The following is a 25,915-nucleotide window of genomic DNA, read 5'->3' as shown; positions in this document are numbered from 1 at the left end:
CAAAGCTCTGCTCATTTACAGTTCTTCCTAACCAGTCTTTAAAATTCAGCCCAGGGTCAGGTCAGTCTGTGAGTTGATTAACTCTTTCTGGCCCTGTCACCATTCAGTGAGATATTATATTACACTCATAACGTCACACCATGTCATTGACTGTCATTAATTATATTCCTAGTCTTTCTTTTAAGTAATTTCATACCAGCTTTTCCATTGTTCCATAATCTTGTTAAATCATTCTTTAAACTTTCCCTTAAATTTGTAACAGTGTACGTTTAACACAGAAATGTCCTCTATTTGCCTGATTGCGTACTTCTGGTTTTGAATGAGATATGTGGCTGATTGGTCAGCTCATAACTCTGGTGTTCATAAGTCTAAGGTTTTACATCTCCTCAGGTGATATGAGTACCTCTTACTGCTTTTTTCTGAATGCAGAAGAAAAATATTTCTTGAACACATCTACCTTTTATGCAGCATTAACAAGTTTCTGTTCTCCTTCTAAGAATTGGCCTAAACCTTTGTTAGGATTCTTTTGTTCTTAATGTACTTAATATACTCCTTTCATATCCCTGCCAAGCACAGATTTTTTTCCTGATGTCTTTAACATCACATATCTATTTTCCTAACTTCCGATTGTATTGTTTGCTATTTCCCCTTTTCCCCATTTGTTATACACCTCTACCCCAATATAACGCGATCCGATATAACACGAATTTGGATATAACGCAGTAAAGCAGCGCTCTGGGGGTCGGGACTGCGTACTTCAGTGGATCAAAACAAGTTCAATATAACACGGTTTCATCTATAATGCAGTAAGATTTTTTGGCTCCCGAGGACAGCGGTATATAGGGGTCGAGGTGTATATTGTTTCCCGTCCCTGCATTGCTGCCTTCATTTTGCCACTGAACCAGGTTTTTGTCCAAAGTTCTCCACTTCCTTGACTGTGGAATTGTGGCTTTTTAGCTATCTAATAAACTCTTCTTAAAACACTCGGAATGCTCATTTACATTGTTTACATTTACATTCACGTTGTTCTGTCTACATTTTTTGTCCCAATCACTTTTGATGATATTTTGTTTCAGTTTGGGGCATTAGCCTCTTTGAAACACTAAATCTCTATTGATGTTACTGGTTGGGAACTCTTCTCTGTTTGTCCATTTGATTGTAATCAGTTCAATTCTTTATTTTCCTCTCCTCTATCATATGCCCCCTTATTTGTGTCTGCTCTAAACTAAACTGTCCCAGACTTTTCAATCTGACTGCATCTGGTAACCTCCCCCATTCTTACAGCCTGTCTCAGAAATCCCCTTTCTATCTGCTGTATCCTTTATAGAGACTGGGTGATGATAACTGAGTGCATGTCCAGAGCAGGTTATTGTTCATTGCATTCCTTGGGCATCCGAATATTGTCTTTTTTGTTTTGGCCACTACTACTGTTAATGTGCAGGTTTCCATGGGGCTGCTATCAGTAACACCCAGGTCTATTTCGGATATGCTCTATTTGGGATGCATCCTGTTGGCACATATCTTGGTAAAAGATTGGTTTTTTTCTACTCTCAAATTCTGAGCAATTGGGTGAAAGGAGAACTCCGTACAGCATGGACTCTCTAGCATGGGTTTCATTGAATTAAGGAACAATAATGGATATCCATTCTTGTGTTTCCTGTGGGAGTCTATTAATGTTTCCCACACCACCATGTTTAGGAATTATTGTCTCGTGGAGCACCATGAAATATGGAATTGGCATTAGTAGGATCAGTTGTTCATAATTCATTTATCTGAATAATGAAAATGTTATTTTTCACTGTGTGAAGAGCGACCAATCTGCTTCAGCCATGAAAACAGCCTCCAATACTGGACGTAGTGTCTCATATTAACATTGTCTCTCCATCCAGGGATTTGTACTGTGACCATCACCCTAGAGCCTGGGCACATACAGGAAGTCACGGGAAGGTACCGTATATGCGGAAGACACCATTCTGCTTCAGATTTGGACACTGTCTCCTTTGCTCCATGTCATATTCCAACACAACCGACTTCACCAACCCCTCCACCTTCATCCTGCTGGGCATTCCGGGCCTGGAGGCAGCCCACATCTGGATTTCCATCCCCTTCTGCACCATGTACACCATAGCCATCTTGGGGAACTTCACCATCATGTTCATTGTAAAGATGGAGCCGAGCCTCCATGTGCCCATGTACTATTTCCTCTGCATGCTGGCCATCACCGACCTGGTCCTGTCCACGTCAGCCCTGCCCAAAATGCTGAGCATCTTCTGGTTCAATTCCAGGGAGATCAATTTCAGTGCTTGCCTCACCCAGATGTACTTCATTCACTGCTTTTCAGCAATGGAGTCTGGGATTTTCGTGGCCATGGCTTTTGATCGCTACGTGGCCATCTGCAATCCCCTGAGACATTCAACCACCCTAAGAAACCCTGTGGTGGCCAAGATCGGTCTGGCTGTGGTGCTGCGTGGTTGTGTGCTCGTACTGCCTTATCCCTTCCTAGTGAGGCGGTGGCCATATTGCAGAACCAACATCATCCCCCACACGCACTGTGAACACATCTACGTGGTGACGCTGGCCTGTGCCGACATCCGTGTCAATAGTTATTTTGGCCTCTTTGTGCTGTTCTGTGGGAATGGTCTGGATATGTTTATTATTGCCGTGTCCTATACTTACATCCTGAGGGCCATCTTCAGACTCCCCACAAAGGATGCCCGGCTCAAGACATTTGGGACCTGTGTCTCCCATCTCTGTGCCATCTTAGCCTTTTATATCCCTTGTCTCTTTTCCTCCCTCACATACCGGTTTGGCCAGAATGTGGCCCGGCATTTCCATGTTCTCATTGCCAACGTGTACCTCCTGGTGCCTCCCATGGTAAACCCCATCATCTACGGGGTGAGGACCAAACAGATCCGGGACAGGCTGCTCCAGCTCTTTACTCATAAAAGGATGTAAAATTTTCTCATGGTGCTCTGTCTCTGAGATCAAGTTCTGTGCAGAGCTGGCTGGTGACATGGTGCTGGGCCATCTTCCCTAAATCACTGACTGGACAATCTAAGAGACATACAATATTTTCCTGGCCTTACTGTGCTGTGTCAGTGTTACAAACTGCGAAATTGGTCTGTGTATAGCTCATTAACTCATAAGGTTACCACCTTTCTAATTATAATTGTAACTGGATCCATGGGGTCCTCCCCCTGCCCCACCTCTTCCTCAAGGCCCCACCCACCTCTGTGCCTCTTTCCCCCAAGGTCCCGTCCCTGTTACTCTTGCCTCTCCTCCCCCCCATCACTCTCTGCACCATCTCTCTGATGGGTCCTCCCTGGGGTGCCACCTGGAACTGAGGTACAGCTGAGCCCTCTGTCTCACCAATATGGGATCCCTCTGGCACGGTGATGTTGTGGCAAGCTGCAAAACCCTTCAAGCTTACACTAACACCGACATCCACAGGCAGGGACCACACTCAACTGTGTTCATGAATGCTCTGGCCAGCTACTCATGAACGCACAACAGAGAGGCTACAGCCAAAATACTCCCAGCTCCCCAGCCTAAGACCCCAGAGCTCTACCATCCTGCCCAGATCAAAACGCGACAAGTATGAATTTATTACCCAGTCTGCCACTTCCACAAAGGAAAGTGGATGTGCACCAACTCTGTTCATCAGCTGAGATTTTCCCCCTTTGCACTTCAAACAACACATAGTGATTTAAATCTAAGCCTAATGTGCTAGTTAGTATTTGAATCAAGCAGTGTCTCACCCAATTAGATAGCACAAGCAGGTTAGTTTTTTCAGGCCAGCACTTCCCCGTCAGTTAAGTCTTTTTCCTCTGGTACTTTCAGGTGTATTGTTGTAGGGAGAATGAGGACCCCGTCATCATATTGCATCAGGTGGATAGAGAGCTAGCTATATTGTCAGGCTCAACGGGTAGTGATCAATGGCTCGATATCTAGTTGGCAGCCCGTATCAAGCGGAGTGCCACAGGGGTCGGTTCTGGGGCTGGTTTTGTTCAACATCTTTATCAATGATCTGGATGATGGGATTCATTGCACCCTCAGCAGGTTCGCAGATGACACTAAGCTGGGGGAGGGAGAGGTAGATACGCTGGAGTGGAGGGATAGGGTCCAGAGTGAGCTAGATAAATTGGAGGATTGGGCCAAAAGAAATCTGATGAGGTTCAACAAGGAGAAGTGCAGAGTCCTGCACTTAGGAAGGAAGAATCCCATGCATCACTACAGGCTGGAGACCAAGTGGCTAAGAAGCAGTTCTGCAGAAAAGGACCTAGGGGTTACAGTGGACGAGAAGCTGGATATGAGTCAGCAGTGTCCCCTCGTTGCTAACACTACCAGCATATTGGGCTGTATTAGTAGGAGCAGGGGGGAGGGATAGCTCAGTGGCTTGAGCATTGGCCTGCTAAACCCAGGGTTGTGAGTTCAATCCTTGAGGGGGCCACTTGGGGATCTGGGGCAAAATCAGTACTTGGTCTGCTAGTGAAGGCAGGGGGCTGGACTTGATGACCTTTCAAGGTCCCTTCCAGTTCTAAGAGATGGGATATTTCCATTAATTTAAATTTATTTATTTATTGCTATCAGATCAAGGGAAGTGATTATTCCCCTATATTCAGCACTGCTGAGTCCTCATCTGGAGTATTGTGTCCAGTTTTGGTCCTCCCAGTACAGAAGGGATGTGGACAAATTGGAAAGAGTCCAGCGGAGGGCAACAAAAATGATCAGGGGATATGGGGCACATAACTTAGGAGGAGAGGCTGAGGGAACTGCGGTTATTTAGACTGCAGAAGAGAAGAGTGAGGGGAGATTTGATAGCAGCCTTCAACTACCTGAAGGGGGGTTCCAAAGAGGATGGAGCTCGGCTGTTCTCAGTGGTGGCAGATGACAGAACAAGGAGCAATAGTCTCAAGTTGCAGTGGGGGAGGTCTAGGTTGGATATTAGGAAACACTATTTCACTAGGCGGTTGGTGAAACACTGGAATGGGTTACCTAGGGAGGTGGTGGAATCTCCTTCCTTAGAAGTTTTTAAGGACCGGCTTGACAAAGCCCTGGCTGGGATGATTTAGTTGGGAATTGGTCCTGCTTTGAGCAGGGGGTTGGACTAGATGACCTCCTGAAGTCTCTAATATTCTTTGATTCTATTATTCTAAGCCAGAAAGCCATATAAAAGCAGTTGAGGTCTGGAAGCCGTATTCCAAGGCAGGCAGGCAAGGCTGTGCATCATACAGCTTGTGGGCCCTAAAGCTCAGCTTCGAAGCCCTGAGGGACTAGACCATTGTGTTGTTTATTTCCTTAGCTTTCAGCTCCCTTTTGTTCCTCCTGGTTGGGAGCCTGTAGCAGGCAGTGTATAAACCCATGGCAAACCCACAGCTTGAATACTGCGTGCAGATGTGGTCACCCCATCTCAAAAATATATATTAGAATTGGAAAATGTTCAGAAAAGGGCCACAAAAATGAATGGGGGTATGGAATGGCTTCCATATGAGGAGAGATCAATAAGACTGGGAGTTTTCAGCTTGGAAAAGAGATGACTAAAGGGAGATATGATAGAGGTCTATAAAATCATGACTGGTGTGGAGAAAGTAAATAAGGCAGTGTAATATATTCCTTCTCATAACACATGACCTAGGGGGTCACCAATTGAAATTAATAGGCAGCAGGTTTAAAACAAACAAAAGGGAGTATTTCTTCACCCAACGCATATTCAATCTGTGGAACTCCTTGCCAGGGAAGATAAGGGAGCAAGTAATTAAGGAAATCATCTGCAAACACTTTGAAGGGGTACGGTGATAGGGAATAGCTTAGCAGGGATTTGTAAAGAACAAATCATGTCAAACCAATTTGATAGCTTTCTTTGATAGGATAATAAGTCTTGTGGATAAGGGAGAAGCTGTGGATGTGGTATACCTAGACTTTAGTAAGACATTTGATACAGTCTCGCATGATATTCTTATCAATAAACTAGGCAAATACCATTTAGATGGGGCTACTCTAAGGTGGGTGCATAACTGGCTGGATAACCATACTCAGAGAGTCGTTATTAATGGCTCCCAAAACTGCTGGAAAGGCATAACAAGTGGGGTTCTGCAGGGGTCTGTTTTGGGACCAACTCTGTTCAATATCTTCATCAACGACTTAGATATTGGCATAGAAAGTACGCTTATTAAGTTTGCAGATGATACCAAACTGGGAGGGATTGCAACTGCTTTGAAAGATAGGGTCATAATTCAAAATGATCTGGAGAAATTGGAGAAATGGTCTGAGGTAAACAGGATGAATGGGAAGAGACTGTCTAGGAAGGAGTACGGCAGAAAGGGATTTAGCTGTTATAGTGGACCACAAGCTAAATATGAGTCAACAGTGTCATTCTGTTGCAAAAAAAGCAAACATGATTCTTAACATTCTTCCACTCTACTCTGCGCTGGTTAGGCCTCAACTGGAGTATTTTGTCCAGTTCTGGGCACCGTATTTCAAGAAAGATGTGGAGAAATTGGAGAGGGTCCAGAGAAGAGTAACAAGAATGATGAAAGGTCTAGAGAACATGACCTATGAAGGAAAGCTGAGAGAATTGGGTTTGTTTAGTTTGGAAAAGAGAAGACTGAGAGGGGACATGATAGCAGTCTTCAGGTATCTAAAAGTGTGTCATAAGGAGAAGGGAGAAAACGTGTTCAACTTAGCCTCTAAGGATAGAACAACTGTCTCTTCAGTAGGATAGCCAGCTTCCCCAGTGCAATCGGCACATGCTTCTCCAATGACGGGGCAGCTCTCATTCTTGTGTCCTTGTGCCACAGAGCGGGGGCGGGCTCATCACACAGTCCCATTAATGTGGTTTTCCTCATTCAAAAGTTCTGCAGCCACTGCTTGTCATCCCAGACATACATCACGATGTGATTCCCACCACTCAATGCTTGTTTCCTGAGCTCAAAAGTGGTGTTGAATTGTGGTCAGCACCTCCGTGAATGCCACAAGCAATCTTATGTTGTAGTTATTACGTGTGGTGAGATCAATGTTGCATTCCTCTTGCCTTTGTACATTAAGGAATAACTCCACTGCCACTTGTGACATTGTGACATTCCCCTCTGGTGTTATCTGGACCAGTGATCTACTAGGTCACTCCAATCCTTGACTCTGGGAGCCATGCTTACCCTGCTCTGCAGTGAGAACACCTGCTCCTGGGATGCTCACACACAAACTCTGACATGTAAACTGCTCCTTGGATTGTGGAACCGAATGACACTATCCAATATCTCCAGTCCCAGACACAACCCTAGGAACCTCTGGCTTGCAGTATCCAGTTATGCCCCCTGGATGCTGCAAGCTTATATGAGTTCATCAATCTAAAAAAGATATTGATATGTACCAGGCTTGTTATCCCAAGGAGAGTCTCTGACATGCTTCAAAAAAATGCACTGCTTCGGGTAGAATAAACAAACACATTTATGAATGAAAAAGATCGATTTTAAGTGATTATAAGTCAAAGCACAACAAGTCAGATCTGGTCAAATGAAATAAAACCAAAACGCATTCTAAGCTGATCTTAACACTTTCAATGCCCTTATAAACTTAGATGCTTCTCACCACAGGCAGGCTGGTTGCCCTTCAGCCAGGATCTCCCATTTGATCAGTGATTCAGTCACTTGGTGTGGTGCCTGTAGATGGAGGTGGAAGAGAAAGGAAGAGAAAGACAAATGTCTCTCCCTTTTATCATGGCCTTTCTTGCCTCTTGGCTTTGCCCCCTCCCACCCCCTTCAGAGTCCGGTGAACATTACCTCATTGCAGTCCCAAACTGACCAAAGGAAGGGGGTGACTCACTCAAGAATCCAAAAAAAGAACAGGAGTACTTGTGGCACCTTAGAGACTAACAAATTTATTACTCTCACAGATCTTGGGAGACATACCTGTCTAAGGTGCCACAAGTACTCCTGTTCTTTTTGTGGATACAGACTAACACGGCTGCTACTCTGAAATGCACTGCTTCGGGTAGAATAAACAAACACATTTATGAATGAAAAAGATCGATTTTAAGTGATTATAAGTCAAAGCACAACAAGTCAGATCTGGTCAAATGAAATAAAACCAAAACGCATTCTAAGCTGATCTTAACACTTTCAATGCCCTTATAAACTTAGATGCTTCTCACCACAGGCAGGCTGGTTGCCCTTCAGCCAGGATCTCCCATTTGATCAGTGATTCAGTCACTTGGTGTGGTGCCTGTAGATGGAGGTGGAAGAGAAAGACAAATGTCTCTCCCTTTTATCATGGCCTTTCTTGCCTCTTGGCTTTGCCCCCTCCCACCCCCTTCAGAGTCCGGTGAACATTACCTCATTGCAGTCCCAAACTGACCAAAGGAAGGGGGTGACTCACTCAAGAATCCAAAAAAAGAACAGGAGTACTTGTGGCACCTTAGAGACTAACAAAGGTATTACTCTCACAGATCTTGGGAGACATACCTGTCTAAGGTGCCACAAGTAGTCCTATTCTTTTTGTGGATACAGACTAACACGGCTGCTACTCTGAAACCTGTCAAGAATCCAAAAGATCCTTTTTTGTTGCCTAGGCCAGTGTCCTTTGTTCTTGTGAGGCTGGGCTGGGTTTGTCCCAAACATGCCCTGATGAGGTGCGAACTGCCCCTCTGCTCCTGAAGAGTTTTTGCCTGGGTTTCCTTTAAGCCATGAAGGCATATTTTCAGCCGCATAACTATATACATGAAATTACAACCTATAACATTACTATAACAACAATGCTCAGTGCATCATGAGCCTTCTGAAAACACCCAACATGACAATCTTTGCATTGGATATCACACTATATTATAAGAATGAACATGAGGGTGTAGGTTGTTCCCCCGAAGTACAGAGCATCACAAACGTGTTGGTCAGAGTGAACAGCATTCTGTTCAACAGTTCAGCATCCATTCCTGCAACCCAAAGAGGGAGGGTGTGCAGTACAGAAACTATTGAAAGATGGCACTAAATGCAGACGGAAGCACAGGGATTGCTGGGATGTGAAGCAATGCATTATGGAGCATTAGAATAGGATCCAGGATGCCCCACAACCTCCTTTGCCTTCCCAAAACTCTTAGAGGCAGAAGAGAAAGAGGTGCTCTGTGGGATAGCTGTCCAGAGTGCACCACTCCAAATACTACTGCAAGTGTCGCAAGTGTGAATATGCTATTGCGCAGGCAGATGACAGTGTGAACACACAACAGCTCTCTGAGCAGTGCTCTAACTCCCAGCGCTGTAACTCTGCCAGTGTAGACATGCCCTAACTTTTGAGATCACTTGGCTGATCTACAAAGTGTTAAAAGGTACACAGGAATTTGGAAGAACACCTGTGGATAACACTACAATGTTTGCAACACTTGGGAATTGTATGGTCAAAACCGAAAGAGGGTCTTGGGCAAACTGCCTCCACATAAGTCACTGACTAACACTTCAGCAGTAAACTAAGGGGGGAGGTGTGACATTCTGTGCCCCAAAGCAACACTCTGGCAGCCGCATATGTATCATGGTGATATGATTATGATGTGTTGTATACCAACTACGTTATGTAAGAGATCAATGGAAAAGTTATGATTTCCTGAATGTGATCACCCTATTTGTATGCATGTATCATTTTGTACCTAAAGTTATATATATTGACTATGTACCAGTATTTCAAATGTGTTTCCTCCTGGGTAATACCCACAAGGTAGTTTTCATCCAGTGTAGCCAGCATATTATGGATGAACCATTCAAGGTAATGGCCCACTAAGGCCGTGGCTACACTCGAACCTTCAAAGCGCTGCTGCGGGAGTGCTCCTGCAGCAGTGCTTTGAAGTGCGAGTGTGGTTGCACGCCAGCACTGGGAGAGAGCTCTTCCCGCGCTGCAGGTACTCCACCTCCATGAGGGGATTAGCTCCCAGCGCTGGGAGCGCAGCTCGCAGCACTGGGGCACTGTTTCACTGGTGCTTTACAGCGCTGTAACTTGCTGTGCTCAGGGGTATGTTTTTTCACACCCCGAGCGATAAAGTTGCAGCGCTGTAAAGCACCAGTGTAGCCAAGCCCTAAGAAACATGATAGGCCTTAGAAGAAGCTTATGCACACCTGATAGAGTTTCCTGTGAACATTGTAGCCAGGATATGGGTAATGTCCCATGCTATGACTCGTCAAATGTGACCAGCTCCTGTGACACTGGACTCCATCTTCTGCCTGTATTTTTCCATGAACTGTGCTGGGGACTTTTGCTTGGGAAAATGAATTTCTCTCCACATGAAGAAGCTATAAAATGGGGACGTGCCATCATCACTTGGCCTCATTACCCCCACAACTCAATACTTGGAAACACCTTAGGAAGAAGGACTGAACTGGGGATGTGATCCCAGGCTGAAGGGAATTCTAGCTTGCCTATGGAAGATTGGTGGACGATTTTTACCATCAGGGTGAGACGCTACTTGATTCAAATGCTGTCTACTGTATAGAACATAGAATGTAATTTTCTTTATTTCTTAGGTAACCAACTTTGATCTGTTTGCTATTACTTAAAAACTATCTTTCTGTAGTTAATAAATCTGTTTTATACTTTTTTTAACCTAAAAGATTGTGTTGTTTGAAATGTAAAAGGGAAATCTGCTCAGGCACAGGGGCTGGTGCATTGTTCTCTCCACACTGATGGATGGGCAGACTGGGTAATAAACTTGCACTCATCAGGCTTTTGACCAGGGCAAGATAATACAGCTCTGAGATCCTAGGCTGGGGAGATGTGATGAACTGGCAAGTGAAAGCATTCATGTAACTGCAGCTGGGTGTGTCCCTGTCTGCGTATGGCTGTGTAAATGGATGACTTGGAGAGGATTGCAGCTTGTCACAGCCACACAGTGTGAGAGAGGGCCCAGATTGGTATGCCAGAGGGCTTAGAGGTACCCCATCTCTATGTTGCATCCCAGGGAAGTGCATCACACCCACTCAACAAACAGGCCCTGCTAGACCTGAGTCCATTTCCCTCTTGCTATGCGCTCAGCTACTAATGGAGAGACTGCGGTCACAGCATGGAATACAGGACCCTCGGTTCTGTCTGTTATTCTCTGTGTGACCTTAGCCAAGTCACCTCTCCCTGTGTCTCAGTTTACCTATCAGTATAATGGGGATATATTCATAGTGACTTTCCTTTGCTAGGTGTTTTGAAGATCTTTCAAGGAAAGGTGCTACATAGTATGATGATAGTTACTGATGAGAAGTACTGATCTCTGATCTCTTAGCAACAGCTCTGTGTGTCTGCAGATAGTGTTCCTTTCTCCCCTCATGCACCTTTCTCCAGATGGGACTGTCTACTATCTACCCGGCCATCCTGGGCATTTACAGGGTATTAGATCTTATGGAGAGCTGGACATTTTCCCTATTTTTCTTACTAATCAACTATAATTTCTAAATACACACAAGTGCACAGAGCAGCCAATTCCTGTCTGACTCAGCACAGAGCCCAAGAGTTCTCATCTCCCTTTGGGAAGGTCCCTTAATTACCGTTTACTCCTAAACGTGGATAAAGAACACGGAAGTGCAGACAGGCTTGTCTTCAGGCTGTTTACATTCAGATGCTGCTTCTCCAGTAGACGCTGAATGAAATGCTTATTCGCTAGAGAGTGAGCAAACCACACTGGGATTGCACAGAGCTCTATTATAAATGGTGCATACCCCTGTTTTGGCTCTTGGCATAGGATGCTGCTGAAAATGCTCAGGTGAGAGAGGTGCGGGACACGGCTACCTGAAGGGGATTCTGAAGGAAGACACTTCCATCTCAGAACTCACAGGTACTCATCTCTTGCTTAGGAGCTCATGTGTTCGACAAACTCAGTGCAACATGGGCATGATGGGATAGAGAATAGGTCTCTTTTCCTTTCCACTCTGCACAGCCATTAAACCCCCCAGGGCTCTTGCAACAGGTGATGAGCTTGCTTCCATATCACTTACCAAAATGCCCCTCTTTCCTGTGCCTGCCCCCCCCGGGCTGATGGCTTCCAGCCCCGAGGTGGCTGCATTTCAGTGTCACAGTGGTTTCTTCAGCATGAAAGTTGTTAGTACACAAACAATACAAGGTCAAATTCTGAGACCGTGGCCAGTAGTTTGGTTTGGCCTCACTGAGGAAAAACTCCCCTTGTCATCTCCTCCTCTAGCATCTCAGGCCTCTGCCATCTTTGAAAATACTGAATAGCATGAGGCCCAGAACTGAACCTGGAAGAACCCCACTAGAAACACCCGCATTTACTGACAGTGACCCATTGACAACTGCTTTCTGAGATCTGTCAGTTAGCTAGTTTTCAGTCCATTTTATGTGTGCTTTACTGCTATTGTATAGTGTTTATATTTTTATCTGAATGTTTTCCCCTACTAAATCAAATGCCTCACAGAAATAGAAGTCTATTGCAGCTCGGCGGTTCCCTTGATCAGCCAAACGTGTACACTCGTTAAAGGATAAAATTGGGTTTATCTGACAAGACTGGTTTTCCATAAATCGTATTGTTGACTGGCATTAATCATATTCCTAGACTTATTTTTTGAACTAATCTCATATCAGCTTTTCCATTGTTTCCTAATCCTGTCAAACCTTTCTTTAAACTTTCCCTTTATTTTTTTAATACTTTACAGTTAACGCAGAACTGTCCTGTATTTATCTTTTTTTTTTTTTTTTTTGGCTCTGCTGCTGCCTGTATACTTCTAGTTCCGAATGAGGTGTGTGGTTGATCGGTCAGTTCGTAACTCTGGTGTTTGTAACTCTAAGGTTCTACTGTAGATGCTGTTTAACGTCCTCCTTTACTCCTAATGGACTGGAAAGTATTTAATCACCTCATGTGGTATGAATAGGAATTGGTCTAGCTTTTCTAGAATTTCTTATGTTCTTAATAAAAAGCAACAGAGGGTCCTGTGGCACCTTTGAGACTAACAGAAGTACTGGGAGCATAAGCTTTCGTGGGTAAGAACCTCACTTCTTCAGTCTCAAAGGTGCCACAGGACCCTCTGTTGCTTTTTACAGATTCAGACTAACATGGCTACCCCTCTGATACTTATGTTCTTAATATACATAATAACGTCCTTTTTATGATCCTTATCCCTGCCAAGTATGGATTTTCCCCTGATATCCTTAACATCACTTATCAATTTTCAGTATTTCCAATTTGTATTACTTGCTATCTATTTCCCCCTTTCCAATTTGTTATATATTTTGTTCCCCCCACAATTGCTGCTTTCCCTTTGCCACGGAATAAAGGTTTTAGCCAGAGTTATCCACTTTTCTGACTATGGAATCGTGACCTATTAGCTATTTAATAAACTCTTGTTCAAGAACTGTTCTTAAAGAACTCCCAAATTTCATTACCATTTTTTTATCTAAATTTTTCTTCCAAACAGTTTTGCCGATAATTTGCCTCAGCTTTGGGGAATTAGCACTTTTGGAGCACTGTCTATCGATAGTACTGGTTGGGAACTGTTCTCTGTTTGTCCAATTGAATGTAATCAGTTCTATTCTTTATATTCCTCTCCTCTATTATGTGCCTCCTTCTTTGTCTCTTCTCTAAACAAAACAGTCCCAGACTTTTTAGTTTGTCCGTATATAGCAGCCCCACTGCAATCAGGGGAGATCTCCTGCACTAGGTAAACCAATAGAGAAAGAGCATCAGGCCTCTGTGCTGCTATATGGCCCATACAAGCCAGGTCTGTGAGAGACTAAGCCCTTCCTGCAGCCTCAGTTTCCCCATCTGTAAAAGGGGGATACTTCCTGGGAGTAGTAAGCAATAGTCTGTGAAGCATGTATCAATAGTGAGCTCTGTGTCCATGTGTCACCATGTCTCAGTGGGACTCAGCTGAGGATGCCAAATTCAGGCAAACTGCTGAGAAAAAAGTAAGAATCACCCCAGACTGGTGGTTCTTCTGTCTCTAGATTACACCAATTCAGTAAGAAATGTAAACTTCTGTCTCACCACACTGCTTAACTAGAAATCAAAAATGCAGTCTCCTTAGGCATCCCAGTTCTTGGCTCACCACCCAGACACTGGACTCCATGATGAGTGGTTAGTGAAGACCAATTTCACCACATATACGGTCCTTCTAATCTCAAGAGCTCAGCCACATAGCCAGGCCAATGTATAACTCAGATCTTACCCAATAATCACACTGTTGCCAATCCATTAGTAACTATGAACCGAAGGTTTAATAATAAATAAAATAGATAAGAATCAGAGCTGTGATGGAATTAACTGCTAGTTTGTAAAAGTCTCTCTGAAATCACCAAATCAGGTTGGGGGTCATCAATCCTTGTTCAGAACTTCCTTGTTAGAAATCCAGTCAGAGAAATGAAGCAGGAAATGAAGACAAGATGGGGACATCTCAGGGGTCCTTTTACATCCTCTGCCCTGTGCGTGGAACTTTACTGTCCCAAACAAAGCCAACAGCCTCTGTGTGTGAAAAGTTACTGGCCCAAGATGGAGTCCAGGGTCACATTAGCATATCACATGTACTTACATTATTTGATGACTCACATGGGGCAGCCAGTGCCCGTATTCTTACTGAGGTGTGTTTCTTCTCTGGCCCATTGTGAGAGCTAAGTTTCCTTGATGGGCCATCAACACAGAGCTGTCTGGCCTTATCCATCTGAAAGGTGTTACCCAGGAACACAACAACACATGTGTAAGATAAGAGTATACTGCCAATAACCATAACTTCAGACACACAGATTATATATACATATAAACAGGATAATCATACTTAGCAAATCATAAGTTTCCCATTGACATCTGACTGAGCTAATTTTGTACAAGATTTGTAGCAATTGTACAACAGTGGTAGCAACAATGATAAAAATGGTCATATTAAATCACACCATGTTCTCATCTCACGATAGTGCTACAGCTGCTAGCTACCTAAGGAAGCGGCATTGTCCAGGTTCTAGAAGGACAAGCAGCGGAGAGGATGGGAAGAGCAGATAAAAACCTGTTTTGCCACAGAGAGCCTGGTCCTTGTACAAAGAGAGGAGGAAAGAATTCTTTAAAAGTGAGAGGTGGACATCCATAAACTCGGCTGTTTCCTGCAAGCATAGCCAGCCAACCCCCTTAGCTTTCAACAACCTTAACTTGTGTTTGACTAAAGCATCTTCCAGAAAGCTGCCCAGGGCTAGATCCACAAAGATACTTAGGTAAATACTCAACTTAGGTGCCACTGCCTTTCTCAAAACCCTGGCTCATCTGCTCCCTAACCCTGCAGGAGCCTAAGGGCTGCATTAGTAGGGGCATTGCCAGCAGATCAAAGGAAGTGATTATTCCCCTCTATTCAGCACTGATGATGCCAAATCTGAAGTACTGCATCCATTTTTGGGCCCCGCACTACAGAAAGGATGTGGAAAAATTGGAGAGAGTCCAGCGGAGAGCAACAAAAATGATTCAGGGGCTGGGCACATGACTTACGAGGAGAGGCTGAGGGAACTGGGCTTATTTAGTCTGCAGAAGAGAAGAGTGAGGGGGGATTTGATAGCAGCCTTCAACTACCTGAAGGGGGGTTCCAAAGAGGATAGAGCTCAGCTGTTCTCAGTGTGGCAGACAGCAGAACAAGGAGCAATGGTCTCAGGTTGCAGTGGGGGAGGTCTAGGTTGGATATTAGGAAACATTATTTCACTAGGAGGGTGGTGAAGCACTAGAATGAGTTCCCTAGGGAGGTGGTGGAATCTCCATGCTTAGGAGTTTTTCAGGCCTGGCTTGACAAAGCCCTGGCTGGGATGATTTAGTTGGGAATTTGAGCAGGGGTTTGGACTAGATGACCTCCTGAGGTCTCTTCCAATCCTAATCTTCTATGATTCTAATGTCTACACTACAAAATTAGGTCGATTTTATAGAAGTCGATTTTTAGAAATCAGTTTTATATAGTCTGTTCCGTATGTCACACTAAGCGCATTAAGTCGGCGGAGTGCATCCTAACTACCGTGGCTAACATCAACTTATGGAGTGGTGAACTGTGGGTAGCTATCCCACAGTTCCCAAAGTCTCCGCCACAGAGGTATCTGCAGACAACTCTTTTAGGACTCCTTGGTTGCAAGGTATCTGGCGCTATTAATTTTAAAATATCACTCCCCAGTAGGTGCTGTTTACCATCCTCCATAGCTACTAGTGGACTGCAAAGAAGTTCATGTTCATAAGCATTCTGCTTCTTTCTGCATCATTATTAACAGTGTTACCATCTCCATCTAGTAAAGGCCTCTACCGCTCTTAGTATTTCCTATGCTTCTAATAGACTTAAAAATCTTCTTTTCCTTAGTCCTGCTAGCCATGGATTTGTCTCTGGTGTCTTTTACTTCCACTATCCATTTTCTATACTTCAGAACGTCTCATTTCTGTCAATTACTATACACTTCGCCTGCTCTTCACCCACTGATGGCCCATCTCCTCCTGTCCATGGCTGGGGGTCAGACATCCATGCTCATCCTCCTGAACCTCTTTACATTATTTGACACTGTTGGCAATGAGATACTGCCGTCTCACCTAAGAGGCAGCAGCAGTCCAGCGGGATGCACTAAAATGGTCTGAATCCTTCTTGGAGGGATACACCCAATTAGCAGTGATGGGAAAAGTACACTTCAACCACTAGATCACTCCTGGGTGGAGTGCCACATGGATCAGTTCCCTCTCTGGGGCTTTTCAACATCTCCATGCAGCCACTATGTGAAGTGGATGTACAGCATGGACCATAATCTGCAGGTGACACCAAACTCCTCCTATCCTTCCCGTACGACCACACCACTATCACCAAGATGGCCCAGGTTTTGGACAGAAAATCTGGCTGAAACTGATCCCAAGCATGACAGAGGCGATGCCGGTGGGCAGGGCAAAACTTTTTGAAGAGTTGGCAGCTATGGTGCAGCCTCCTTTGACTAAAGGTTCACACCTGCAACTGGGCAGTTCAGTCCATAGTCTCAGAGTGTTCTTCAATATCTTGCTGATGCTGAGCTCTCTCATAGAAGGGTCTGTAAGTAATGCTTTCTACCATTTGCAGTTGACTAGGAGTCTCCATCCTATCCTGTTGGATGAGGACCTGGCCTCAGTTATATAGGTCTTCGTCACCTTCTGCCTGGACTGTAGCAATGCAAAATACCTGGGCATGACTCCTTCACTGCTCATGAAATTCAAACTAGTACAGAATGCTTCAGTGCATCTCCTCAGCAACACAGGCCACTGCGAGCACATCAGACCTCTCCTCCGAGCTTTACACTAGCTTCACAGACAACATCAAGTCAAGTTCAAGGTCTTGGTCCTCATCTTCAAGGTCCACAATAGCCTGGGGACTCACAGACCCTAAAGTTCCAGCACCTTCACTTCTGTGGCACAATGGGACTCTCGACAGCAGGGGTAAAGCTCGTCTGTGCAGGAGACAGGACTTTCTCAGGGGGAAAGTGTAAGGCTGCTCCAGGAACTGAATGAACTCAGTCTCTTAGAAAGGAGTAGGTTATGGAGTGATGTGATTGCATTCTATCAGCACTTATAATATGGAACATAAATTTGATAACAGGCTCTTAAAGCTTGCAGGCAAAGGTCTAACAAGAGATGGTGGCTGGGTGTAGAAGGTAGACAAATTGAGACTAGAGACAAAGTGGAAATTTTTAACAGTGAAGGTGACTGACCATTGGAACAATTTAGCAAGGATCAGGGTTTGTCTCTGTCACTGGCCACATTTCAATGAAGATGGGATGTTTTTCTCAAAGATCTGCTCTAGTTGAAGCAGGAATTCATCCAGGGCAGTCCTACGGCGTGTGCAATGCAGAAGCTCAGAGCAGATGCCACTGACTTGAAGGTATATATTGTCCCCAAATGTGAAATAGTTGTGGGTGAGGACAAAGTCACAAAGTTCAACCACCAGGTTTGCCGTGACATTATCGGGGATACTGTTCCTGACGGCTTGTAGTCCATCTTTGTGTGGACTGTTGGTGTAGAGGGCTTCTACATCCATAGTGGCTAGGATGATGTTTTCTGGAAGATCACCAATGGATTGTAGTTTCCTCAGGAAGTCAGTGGTGTTTCGAATATAGCTGGGAGTGCTGGTAGCGTAGGGCCTGAGGAGACAGTCTACATAGGCAGACAATCCTGCTGTCAGGGTGCCAATGCCTGAGATGATGGGTCATCCAGGATTTCCAGGTTTATGGATGTTGGGTAGCAGATAGAATACTCCTGATCGGAGTTCTTGGGGTGTTTGTGCAGATTTGTTCCTGTGCTTTGTCAGGGAGTTTCTTGAGTAGATGGTGTAGTTTCTTTTGGTAACCCTCAATAGGATCAGAGGGTAAGGGACTGTAGAATGTAGTGTTAGAGAGCTGCCTAGCAGCCTCTTCTTCATGTTCCGACCTATTCATGATGATGACATGTTATTACTGTTACTCACATCTTTTTGTCAACTGTTTGAAATCGGCCATCCTGATTATCACTACAATTTTTTTTCTCCTGCTGATAATAGCCACCTTAATTGATTTGTCTTATTAGAGTTGGTATGGCAACCCCCATCTTCTCTCTCTCTCTCTCTCTGTATACATATAAGTATATATATATATATAAGTTCCTCAGACTTCCTTTATGTGCCCAGGGTCTAGGGTGATGGTTGAGTACAAATGCCTGGATAGAGAGACATATCTTCCTACTGTATTTTCCACTCCATGCATCTGATGAAGTGGGTTTTAGCCCACAAAAGCTTATGCCCAAATAAATTTATTAGTCTCTAAGTTGCCAAAAGTACTCATCATTGTTTTTTTCTCTAGGCTGGGTTTACATTGCATTAAGAAACAATGATGGAAACACAGTATCCACACTCATGTTTTTGCTGGTACTTATTAAGTTTTCCCAGACCGTGACTTGTAGAAATTATGGGTGCACCTTCAAATATGGAACTGGGATTAGTAGGGTCAGATGTTCATAATTCATTTCTATTAAAAATGAAAATGTCATTTTCAATGTGTGCAGCGTGACCAATCTGCTTCACCCATGAGAACAGCCTCCAGTAGTGCATGTAGTGTCTCATATTAACATTGTCTCTCCATCCAGGCATTTGTACTGCAACCATCACCCTAGAGCCTGGGCACATACAGGAAGTCAGGGGAACGTACGGTACATGCAGGAGACACCGTTCTGCCTCAGAGTTACACACTTTCTCCCCTACTCCATGACAGATTCCAACACAACCAACTTCACCAACCCCTCCAAGTTCATCTTGCTGGGCATTCCTGGGCTGGAGGTGGCCCATGTCTGGATCTCCATTCCCTTCTTCACCATGTACGCCATAGCCATCTTGGGGAACTTCACCCTCCTATTCATCGTGACGATGGAGCCGAGCCTCCATGGGCCCATGTACTATTTCCTCTGCATGCTGGCAATTACCGACCTGCTCCTGTCTACATCCATCCTGCCCAAAACGCTGAGCATCTTCTGGTTCAATTCCAGGGAGATCGATTTCAGTGCCTGCCTCACCCAGATGTACTTCATTCACTGCTTCTTAGTGATAGAGTCTGGTATCTTCGTCGCCATGGCTTTGGATCGCTACGTGGCCATCTGTGATCCCCTGAGACATTCCACCATCCTGACTAACCCCATGGTGGCCAAGATTGGAATGGCTGTGGTGTTGCGTGGCAGCATGCTCGTACTGCCCTATCCCTTATTGGCGAGGTGGCGGCCATATTGTAAAACCAACATCATCCTCCATACGCACTGTGAACACATGGCAGTGGTGAAACTGGCCTGCACTGACACCCGAATCAGTAGCTACTATGGCCTCTTTGTGCTATTCTGTGTGAAGGGTCTGGATGTGTTTTTTATCACCATGTCCTATACCCAGATCCTCAGGGCCATCTTCAGCCTCCCCACAAAGGATGCCCGGCTCAAGACTTTCGGGACCTGCAGCTCCCACCTGTGTGCCATCTTAGCCTTTTACATCCCACATCTCTTCTCCTCTCTCATGCACCGGTATGGCCACAATGTAGCCCTGCATTTCCATGTTCTCATTGCTAATGTGTACCTCCTGCTTTCCCCCATGCTAAACCCCATCATCTATGGGGTGAGGACCAAACAGATCTGGGACAAGCTTCTCCGGTTCTTTACTCATAAAGGGACCTAACGTTTTCTCCTGGTACTTTGGCTGTCGGACGAAGCTCTGTGCAGAGCTGTCTGCTGACATGGTGCTGGGCTCTTTTCCCTGAATCACTTACTGGACAATCAAAGAGACATTAAACCCTTTCCTGACCATACTGTGCTCTGTAAGTGTGACAAACTGGGGAATATGTCTATGTAGAACTCATTGGGTTCTCACATTTCCAATTGCTGCAAACTGGACCCCTAAGAACATAAAAACAGCCATACTGGGGCAGACCAAATGCCCATCTAGCCCTGTATCCTGTCTTCTAACAATGGCTAATCCAAAGTGCCCCAGAGGCAATGAACAGAACAGGGAATCATCAAGTGATCCATACCCTGTCGCCCATTCCCAGCTTCTGCAAACAGAGGGTAGAGACACCATCCCTGCCCATCCTGGCCATTGATGGACCTTTCCTCCATGAATGTATCTAGTTCTTTTTGAAAGCTTGTCTTGGCCTTCACAACATCCTCTGGGAAAGAGTTCCACAGGTTGACTGTGTGAAGAAACAGTTCTCTTTTTTTGTTTTGTTTAAAATCTGCTGCCTATTTGGTGGCCTAGTTCTTGTGCTATGAGAAGGAATAAATAACACTTCCTTATTTACTTTCTCCAAACCAGTCATGATTTTATAACCTCTATCATATCCCCCCTTAGTTGTCTCTTTTCCAAGCTGAAAAGTCCCAGTCTTATTAATCTCTCCTCATATGGAAACTGTTCCATATCCCCAATCATCTTTGTGGCCCTTTTCTGTACCTTTTTCAATTCTAATATATCTTTTTTAAGATGGGTCAACCAGCTCTCTATGCAGTATTCAAGATGTTTGGGTACCAGGGATTTATATAGAGGAAATATGATATATTCTGTCTTATTATCTAGCCCTTTTCTAATGATTCCCAAGATTCTGTTCATTTTTTTGACCGTTGCTTCACACTGAGTGGATGTTTACAGAGAACTATGATCAATGACCCCTGGGGCCCCGTCCCTAACCCTGTCTCTTCTGCCAAAGCCCTGCGCCAATACACGTCTTCCCTCAAGGCCACAGACATTTCTGCATATTCTCCCACAAGGTCCTGCCCCCTGCTCCACCTATTCCCCCAAAGCCCAGCCCCTGCTCCACCTCTTCCCTCTAGGCCCCTCTCCCTTCTGTGCCTCTTCCCTCATTTCCCTGCCCCTGCTGCTTTCTCTTATTCTCCCCTCCCCCATCACTTGCTGGATCCTCTCCACCTCCCTCTTCCCCCCAGCTGGGCTCCCTCTGCTCTAGGATTGTGATGGGAGCTGCTGCAGCCTGACAAGGAGCCTGCAGTGAGTGCATCCAGGATGCAATGCTGGGAACAAGAGGCCAGTCAGGAGCTGAGAGAGAAGCCAGGAAACCTTATAAAACCTGCTCAGGGTCAGCAGGCAGGCGAGGCTGTGCATCATACAGCTTGTGCTTTCAGTTCCCTTTTGTTCCTCCAGGCTGGGGGCCTATACCCTGCAATGGGTATGAGCTGCGAGCCCTTTGTCCTGGGCCAGGCATCTGGGGCAGGGCAAGAGATCAGCTTGGAAGCTAGGTGGACAACAGCTGAGAGAGGTGGAAGGATAAGCCCCTGCATTATCTGGGAAAGCAGGATGCTGGGAAGAGGCCAGGGTGGCTTCTGAAGCTCACAGGGAGGGGGATAAACAGCACACCTTCCATTAGCCAGGTATTTACATACTTACACGGCACCTCATCTGGAACTACAGGCTCCATGTTGCCCAGGGACTGAAGCTGAACAGTGAACCTGAATCTAACATATGCTTTTTGATCACTCCATCTAGAAGCTCTTTAGCTAGGCTGCTAGGCAGCATTATATCTGTGTTATGGATGGACTAAGCCATGACACGGTAAAGTGATTTACCCAAGGCTACACAATAAGTCAGTGCCAGAGCTTACAATAGGAACCAGGAATCCTGACGCCTGTTACCCGGGGTTTTCAGAACCCCCAACAGGGGCAACTTAACTATTTCACTCCAGGCGGTGTAAGGAATAAATCAACAGGAACACAGCCATTCGGTCTGATAAGCTTCATGCATGTAAGCGTGCCCTTGTCTAACACTGCAGTTTATTAGATTTAAGCAAGCGCAGGCATAAGCAATAGGTTTAAAACATCCCAGATATTTACCTAACATCTGGAACGGTATTGAGTCATTAACATCTGGTTCACAGTGGCCAGTTGCTCACCACCCAGGGAGAAAGAGTGTCAGGAAAAACCTCTCTCAAGATGGCTTCAGAGGACTGCTCCCAAGTGCACTCTATTAGCTAATCTTTTATAACTAACTTCTACAAAACACATAGGTCACAATGACACTAGTGGACCATGATTTTTCTAACTTTCAATAAACTTTTAATATCAGAGGCATCTAGACAGAAGGTTTTCCAACCACCAAGGTTTTCAATCTCCCGTGTTTACTTATCTGTCCTCTCCTCCCATTCTGATTAGCAGAAACTGCCAGCTTCTAAAAGCATGTCTCCAAAATAACCCTTAGCTATGTGGTGTTCTGTTTCATTAGTTCAGGGTGGCTGAATGCACATAATGTGGATTCAATTCGCTTGATCGGATTCTGGGTTATACACGTCCCCTCAAATCCAGGGCAACAGCACCATTGCTCTGATCATGAACAGGCACTGCTCCTCTGCCTTGTATTACATGCAGTGAGGCTACTTGTGTGCCGTGATCAGTGGAATTGCAGTACTTTTTAAACAGGAGGAATTTATTCAAGAAACAGCAAAAAAACAGCCACAAAACAGGTTTCCACACAGCTCGGTCTTCAGCCTTGTCTTGCTTTTTTACCAGGGATCACATGCTGTCTGGAACTCTACAGAGAGGACCAACAATGTGATGCAAGGAACCAAATCAATGCAGCATGTGACTCAAAGGCTCCGATTAGGGCGTTTTGGTAGCAGGATATTAGACATATTAAATAATAATCTCCATTTAATGCATGGAGAGGCTGTGTCCAAGGTCACCCAGCGAATCTATGGCAGAGCTGGGACTGTTCACTCTCAGCTTACTGGTCTCTGCTGATGCTTTAGCTCTATTTAAATGAGTTGGGCCAAATCCTCAGCTGGTGTAAGTGGTGCAGCCCCACTGAAATCAGGGGAGATCCCCTCACTGGAGAATCCAGTGGAGAGAGAGCACCAGGCCTCTGTGCTGCTACATGGACTATACAAGCCCGGTCTGAGAGAGACTAAGCAATGGGTGGGCTATGTTCCTGGCTCAAGACATTTCCCTTCCTGCTACCTCAGTTTCCCCATCAGTAAAAGTGAGATGCCTCCTGGGAATAGTGAGTAACAGTTTGTGAAGCACCCATTGACAGGCAACTCTGTGTCCGTGTGTCACCGTGCCTCAGTGGGGCACAGCTGAAGATGCCAAATTCAGGACAAACTGTTGAGAAATAGGGCAGACTTACCCCCACACTATCATTACATTATGTACGATGAGTTATTGGCAAACCAGTAAAGAGTCTGAAACCACTATGGCTTATTGTTAAAAGCGGCCTAGTCAGCAAGCTGTAAATTGGCCATCCAGCAGTCTCAGCCTGACCAAGGCGGGGGGGGAGGGGGCTTGGGTGCCTCAGAAAGGGCAGCTTGACCCTGCATCCTTCCTGATAAGAATTGTGTTGAAGTTGCTGATACATGCATTTGAAAAGAGCAGGATGTACCCGCAGGAATGTCTATTGGGGTCTCAAGGCTGCAAGTTCTGGAAAACCCACACCAGGTTAATCAATAATCAGAAAGAACCTGTTGCTTGCCCAGTGGAACTGCTTGCTAACAAGTTTTCTTTAAGGGACATGTCATTCTATGACTAATGTATAAATAAGGGGGAAAAGCTTGGGATATTTGGACTCGTTTCGGGACACTTTTGGACTCTCCCTCTGGATACATCTTGCAGTCCCCACTGGCAGACGGAAGATTTGGCCACCGGACGCCTGCTGCTGTGTCACTCGAGCCCAAAACTGAGTGTGGCTAATTATCAAGGGTTGGGGGTGTTTTACTAACTTGTTGCGGACGTGTGTAAGTGCTTGAGACTAAGTAAAGTGTAGCTTTAAGTGAAAGCACTCTTGTGTTGTTCTGTTTGTGCCAGCCATCTATCGGTCGGACGGCCGTGTCTCCCTTGATTTATTTTCTGACACCTCTTCGCACAGAGTAAAAGTTACCAAGAGGTTTGCATTGAAAGAACCCCAGGTAACAGAATTTGGAGGCCCCAGCGAGGAGTGAAGAGAGGAAGGAGATGGATGGTACAGTTTGTAGTTTGTCCATTGCAATAGGAGGTAAAAGACGGCGGGGTGGGGTCGCTCCCTACAAGTTCCCGTGTCACAGTTCATGAGTTAATCTACAGATACATTCCATTACTGGGACTCAGAACTCAGACTGATTGCCAGCTCGAGTGGAGAAATTATGTTCAGAGACAGGGAAATAACTGGAAAGAATGAACGGTTGAACATGATGTTGGGAAACTTCTTGACAGATTTTGTACAAGAGTATGGGGGTAATGGACCCTGCAAGCCCGGTGCCTTCACTGGCCCTGGAGCCTTCCTGCAGCTGCACAAGTGATGGGAGATCTGGGTTAGTGCAGGAAGGTGGGGGGGTCCAAATGTTAGGGCAAAGAGAAAGGCTGCTTTGCAGGGGTTGTGGATGGTTGTGACAACACTGGATCAGGAGATAGATCGGTTAAAGGACCAGGTGCAGAAACTGGAAAGAATCCGTGCTGAAAAGGAAATTGAAGTGATTCATTTGAAGGCAGAATCTGATGTCTCAGAGCTACGTCTCTGACACCAGCAGCACAGATTGTAGGACTGCAGAAGCAGGTATGTGACAATGAGTGGGTCAGTAGGAAGTTGCAGGGGGAAGTGTTTGAGTTGAAACAGCAGACAACGGAGAGCAAAGCTGCAATCAGAGCCCTTTTGAAGGATTCACAGAGCAGAACCCAGACAGACCACGGGGAATGCTGGAGATAGATTTGTGCCCTTAAGGCTCAGTTGGGAGAGCAAAGGGGAATCGTGGCAGTGATCAGAGGGAATTGTAGCTGGGAGGAAGACATAGAATCAGGGAAGGATCCCAATGTATCCCCCCCTTATTGCAGTTATGAGCTGACAGACCCTGGTGAGTTCACCCTGGATCCCATCGGGCAGTCTCCATATAGCCCCCTACAGGAATCACTGGAAGAGTTGCAAAGGCCTCCCTTGATGGCCCCAATAGTCAGTACCTCTGTCATAAAAAGGGGACCCCAGGGAGGTCAGGGAGGAACAGAGGAGGAGTGGAGACTAGCCCCTATACCCCTGACCAGGTTAGGGCAGTAGGGATCAGTTGGCCCACTGAATAGGAGCACAGCCTTGGGGTGGATGGTAAGAGTATCTGGCATGGCTGGATTCACTCCAGCTGCTGTGGCAGCTATATGCAGGGAGTGTATGTCCCCCGAGGATTTTGCAGGGCTCCCTTATGAGATTCAGATGCGGGCCCCCTGGAGCAGCTGATACAGAGAAGCATATAAATGTGCAGAGAGAGGTAATACACACCCTCTTCCCGGGAGAAAGCCCCACAGTTATATTCCACCAGGAGAAGCAACAGGCCGGGGAGAGAGTAGACAGTTATGTAGCCGGAAAGAAATTGGCATGGAGACATTCTGGGCTGACACATGTCGTTAACCCAGACTTTGCAGCCCTCCTTTCAAACAAGCTTTAATCCAAGGATTTCTTCCTTTAACTCCTATGGCCTTAGTGGGTGTGGATCTAGCAGCAGTTCAAACAAGAGATATTGAGGATAGAGCAAAGCA

The 25,915-nt window shown here is 45.4% G+C and overlaps 2 protein-coding genes across 2 annotated transcripts; both read left to right on the top strand.

Moving 5' to 3' along the window:
• Positions 1-2,007: 2,007 nt before the first annotated feature.
• Positions 2,008-2,955, top strand: LOC128834036 (olfactory receptor 52K2-like). The gene has a single exon (XM_054022463.1). The coding sequence runs from the start codon at positions 2,008-2,010 to the stop codon at positions 2,953-2,955; it is 948 nt and encodes a 315-aa protein (XP_053878438.1).
• A 16,187-nt stretch (positions 2,956-19,142) lies between these two features.
• LOC128834034 (olfactory receptor 52M1-like) lies at positions 19,143-20,108 on the top strand. The gene has a single exon (XM_054022449.1). The coding sequence runs from the start codon at positions 19,161-19,163 to the stop codon at positions 20,106-20,108; it is 948 nt and encodes a 315-aa protein (XP_053878424.1). The 5' UTR covers positions 19,143-19,160.
• Positions 20,109-25,915: the final 5,807 nt, after the last annotated feature.

Source organism: Malaclemys terrapin, chromosome 1 (genome assembly GCF_027887155.1).
Source record: "Malaclemys terrapin pileata isolate rMalTer1 chromosome 1, rMalTer1.hap1, whole genome shotgun sequence".
NCBI lineage: Eukaryota > Metazoa > Chordata > Testudines > Emydidae > Malaclemys > Malaclemys terrapin.
This window is presented reverse-complemented; position numbering and strand designations above follow the sequence as displayed.